General features: G+C 32.8%; 1 protein-coding gene across 1 annotated transcript; it reads left to right on the forward strand.

Moving 5' to 3' along the window:
• The first annotated feature begins 5,053 nt into the window (after positions 1–5,053).
• LOC109158849 (homeobox-leucine zipper protein ATHB-52-like) lies at positions 5,054–5,779 on the forward strand. The gene has a single exon (XM_019306741.1). The coding sequence runs from the start codon at positions 5,125–5,127 to the stop codon at positions 5,623–5,625; it is 501 nt and encodes a 166-aa protein (XP_019162286.1). The 5' UTR covers positions 5,054–5,124; the 3' UTR covers positions 5,626–5,779.

Genomic DNA, 5,779 nt, shown 5'->3' on the forward strand with positions numbered 1-5,779 from the left:
GTATCCACCGTTGTCCCTGTCAATCGTTATGCCATGGAACCGTGTTCACCATGAATGGTGAACACGGTTCCAACGGTGTTAATACACCGTTATTTTTCTTAATTAATTGCGTGACTTTTCTTTTTTATTTTCACATTTCGCGGTTTCACTTTAATTTGAGGTGAGCAATGATTTCGGACATTCATAAATTATGAATTCATGCTTGCACATTCACTTTGGAACCATGCCTACACATTTCCGTCCGAAATCACGGACATTCATAAATTATGAATCCATGCCTGCACATTCACTTTGGAACCATGCCTACCCATTCACTTTGGAACCATGAGATTATGAATTTTCTGTTATAAGATTATGAATTTTCAATTATGAGATTATGAATTTTCTGTTATGAGATTATGAATTTTCTGTTATGAGATTATGAATTTTCTGTTATGAGATTATGAATTTTCTGTTATGAAATTATGAATTTTCTATTATGAGATTATGAATTTACATTATATTCATAATCTCATAACAGAAAATTCATAATCTCATAAATATTTTACTTTTATGCGATTATGAATTTTCTGTTATGAGATTATGAATTTTCATTACATTCATAATCTCATAACAGAAAATTCATAATTTGATCAAACGCACGCCGTTAACTCCACATTCGCGATTTTTTTTTCTTTGTCTAAAAACGACGTCATTTGAACTTGTGTTCACCATTCACGGTAAACACGTTTCCAGGGCATAATTTGCGTGTCCCAGTCATTGCGGCTGCCTGTACGTAGTTTCAAAGGCTCAGGCTTCAATTACACTGTGGGCTTTCTGTAATCTGCTTTTCTCATGCATGCATTATATTATATTATATTGCCCTGGAAATTCTAACTCGTATGTATGCACATCATGGGATTAATTTGTAACAATAATAATGTTTTTCTAATTGATTAGGTTACCTAGGTTATCAACGGAATGAGTTTCCCGGCGGCCTATAACCCCCTTTAGAACGAAAACTTCTTGGATGAAAATATATTATTTGAGAGTGTGCTGAAAGGACATTTTGAAATGAACTATGGAGTTATTAGGGTGATAGTGGCATGTATAATATAATATAATATGATGTTTATGAGGTGAGCCTAATTAAGCAGTACAAGATTGAAATTTTGTGGTTTAAGCATTGGGTCCATCCTACCACCTTTTGAGTGAACATCATCCACTTGCTACATACACCATTTTGGAGCAGCCTAGAATGGGATCTTGTCAAGTTGCGAAACATGTTCAACCTCTCACAACAACATTCATGCACTTTAATTTCCAATAACAACAAATTTCCTTTCAAGGGATAATTCCACTTATAATTGACAGAAACTCTATTTTTTTACGGACAAAAATTATAGATATAATTACAAAAATTGTGCATGCTTTTCCACTAGTGATGAATTAACCAAAGTGACATAACCAACTACCGTGTAGTGTGATGACATCCCAATTATCATTCTACCATAGTGGAGGGGTTTAGATTGTTTGGCCTGAAAATCAAAATTTAAACGATTTAGGTTCAAGTGGTTCATATTATTTTGATTTTAATTTTTTATTTTTCATACTTTACCCTCAATTATATCACTTATTTTCCCTAAATACCCATGTACTATGTCAGTGGAAACTTTAGTAACAGAATATTCCATTAACTATTTATTATTCTTAACTTACTCATTGACTTTTCCTAAAGGAATGTATTAAGTTCGAACCCCACCTCAATCAAAGTTGACATAATTGTTGAACATATACTATGAATTGAATATGTTAGAGTGTATTAAAAAATTACAATATAAAATTTAACATGAACTTTTGTCAATTAATTAGCCAGACTATATACATAGCATTCAAAGTTGAGCATAAAAGATTTCAAATGAGAAACCTTGAAAATCATTAATTTCTTGCATTTTTTTAAAAAACAAATCTATGTTAAATTTTTCTTTTGTTTTTTTTTTTTTTTCATTTAATTAATCTTCTTTTGATTATTTAGAACAAGACCCAATATTTTAATTATGTTTTTGCATTATTGGGAATGATTTAGGTCATTATGGCATTAATAATTTTTGTATGTATTTCTATAATGGTACAACTATAAATTACTTTATAAATATTGTACTATTATTATTTTTTTTATATATAATGATGACATCTCACCAGCTCCAATTGAACAAGTTTATACATCACTCTCAAAATTTTATCAATGCATGAAAACTTCTAAAGAAATTTGTAAGTTAATTTTTACTATATCACTATAACAATATCTATTGTAACCATAGATTTCAAATTATTTTTCATCATCCTCTAAAGAAGATGACAAATAGTGAAAATGAAAACAATGACAATGCTACCCAAAAAGAGAAATAAGAAGACTTAGAGAAATTCAAACCAAAAGTAGTATTTATTTACACTATCATATTTAGACTATCAATTTTAAAAAGTTGCGAACATTTATTTTAGTGACAATTATAATGAATTCCTATATTATCTTGCATTCATATATTTTGAATTAACTATTTAAATAAACAAATTCAACATTCAATTACATATATATGAATTTCTCCTATATAATCTTGATATACTTTGAAATACTTATTTAAATATAAACATTGGGCATTAGCCGTTCACACGATGGGCGTGTAAACTTAATAATTTAAAATAAGAAGGGTTGATAATGGCAAAAATCATGTGTTCTAGGTGAAGATTATCCCTCGCTTACAGAACTATAACTGGAAAGATATCATGCAATAAATAAACAAATAAAAATCCCAATACTGGTTTGTAATGTCTTAGTGCGAATGGTCTTTATTAAGGTGGGCCAAGAATTGCATCTCCTCCAAACGACATGGCACTGTAGGATTCCTCTTTCAATCAAACCTTTTGAAAATTGAAAATGTAGTTTGGAGGATTCATTTGCATTCAGTCGCTGAGATGTCCTTGTAGCAGACTCATACAAGGGGGGCCTAATCAAGAATTGATAGATAGCTAGATGATAACACCATCCAATACAATTCAAGAAAGGATGATCAATGAATTGAATTTAGATTTCTTATTTTGGGTTGTCCAGTTTAATAAAATTAAATCGCTGAATCATGCATATCATATCTTGCGATTTACCTTCTTTATTAAAGTCTGGACAGGATAATAGAGACTCTCAAGATTGAATTGGAGTGTAATATGACATGAGTGCACGTAAAAGTCAAATAAAGGAAGAGCAAGTTGCATGCTCAACACTCACTTTTTTGTTCTTTTTTACTTGTTTGGAAGCTAAGTATCAATCTTCAGATGCATATATATGACATGGTCAAATACGTTATGCTTCTCAACTTGTGAAGCCACACTTATATTTCGTAATTTCCTAAATGAGTTATTACCATCCGAGGTCCTCCGAGTATAGTGGTTTTGCCACGTTTAGTCCTAAACTTTCAAATTGACCATCTATGGTCCTTCGACTTTCAAATTTAACCATCCGTGGTCCAAGTTAACCACCCATGGTCCTTCAACTATTAAATTTTAACTAACCATGGTCCTTTTAAGAGGACCAAGACTGGTTAAATTTCGAAACTTGAAGGACCATAGGTGGTTAACTTAGACCACGAATGGTTAAATTTGAAAGTCGAAGGACCACAGATGGTCAATTTGAAAGTTTATGACTAAACGTGGCAAAACTACTATACTCGGAGGACCTCAGATGTTATTAACTCTTTCCTAAATATTGCTACATGCATGCATCTCAGTACGTTCTCATGCAATTCGATCCATCAGACAATTTCCAGAGCTTCTTAAGATTCATGAACCTGCCGCTTCAGTTTCTTGACAATCCGACCAATCACAATCGAATTGGTGGACCAGTTAACTTGCTAAAACTAATAGTTTTTTTTTTTTTTAATAATATTGATTTTATTACAATGTAGTAACTGTTCCATTAATTAGTAATATATAATATAAAAAAAAAATTATCTGTGCATCACACTGATAAATTAACAATTACTTGTTCAAATTCAAATAAAGATAAAAATTATATTATGATTGGCAAATTCAAGCCTCACATCGGCAAAATGTAGAAAGAGAGATTAGATAAGTGCTCATGAATAAATTTGGGGAACATGATCCTTAGGGGGCGTTTGGTTCACGGAATCTTGGATTACCCCAGGTAATAGGATTACCTCCTGGAAGGTAATGTGAGATTTTGGGAATGTAAGATTACCTTGTGTGTTTGGTTTGGATGGTGTAATATAATATTACCTTGTTTGGTTCAGGGTTATATTTTAGGTTATATGAATCAATTTACAATAATGCCCTCAATAATATATATATATATATATATATATATATATATATATATATATATATATATATATATATATATTATGTGTGTGTATTTATTTATTTATATGTATGAATGTATATCAAAATTTAAATATTAAAAAAAAAACTAAATATATAAATATACACATATGTATATTTGATTATATAAACATATATTAATTTCATTATTATTATTATTATTATTATTATAATTATTATTATTATTATTATTAGTTAAGAAGGGCAAAGTTGGAATAATTCAAGGTAATCTAAGATTACCTAAAGAAATGGGGGTAATCACATTACCTTGAAACATTACCGCCACATCAGCTTTCAGGTAATATAACATTACCTGGTAATCTCATAACTTGAACCAAACAAGGTAATATAACATTACCAGACTCAGATGACCTAGGTAATCCAAGATTCCGTGAACCAAACGCCCCCTTAGTAGTAACGTGTAATAATGTAATCTTTAGAGTGTAGAATCAAATTAAATGATCATATATGTTTTTTCAATATATATGTGTATTAATTATCCATCATGTCAGATTTGACCAAAACGTACAGTATTTGGCACAAGAATCACTAGTAGCTAGCCTAGGTAGTAGGCCACATACCCACGTGAAGACCACGCCCATGCATGAAAATGATAGCATCACCCGTCCGTCCATATATACAAGCTAAGCCAACTTGGAAATTAAATTACACATATAACCAAATCTCCGGCCAATCCTTATATATATATATATACATAACTTATATTCGATCAGATCAGTTCCCAAATTCTTGCATATGGATAACTTCCAATCCCAAACCCGGAAAGGCTTATTCAAATGCCAGAAGAAGAGGCTAACCCAGGATCAAGTGAGGCTGTTAGAGGGGAGCTTTAACGTGAATAACAAGCTGGACGCGGATAGCAAGTCCCAGCTGGCGCAGCAGCTGGGATTGCCACCGAGGCAGATTGCAATTTGGTATCAGAACAAGCGAGCGCGGCGCAAGAGCCAGAGCCTGGAGGTGGACCACAAGGCCATGCATGAGAGGCTGGAGGAGGTTTTGTCGGATAACGAGCGGCTGAGAGAAGAGGTGCAGAAGGCGCAGGAGATGCTGCAGGTGGCGGCGGCGGTGGCGCCCTACTCCTGCAGCTCCGGTGATGAAGCCGGTGGGAGCTTGGGTTTGCTTCATGGTTCGTCCAAAGAGCTGTATGCTTGCTTGCTGGATGAGCACGAGAGCCAGTTTGGAACCTCGCCGGCTGATTTATTGCACAACTTCTTTGCTCCACCTGGATTATCTTAATTAATACTAGTTTAATTTAATTTAATTTGGTGGTTGGTTAGAATTTTACCATCTGTCGTACGTTAATTACTGTCTGGCTTGGCTTTTGCAGCTGGACAATCAAGTCTGTGTAAAGTAAATAATTGTCACATAATGGAAATTTACCTTTACTTCA

Source organism: Ipomoea nil, unplaced genomic scaffold (assembly GCF_001879475.1).
Source record: "Ipomoea nil cultivar Tokyo-kokei standard unplaced genomic scaffold, Asagao_1.1 scaffold2826, whole genome shotgun sequence".
Taxonomy (NCBI): Eukaryota; Viridiplantae; Streptophyta; class Magnoliopsida; order Solanales; family Convolvulaceae; genus Ipomoea; species Ipomoea nil.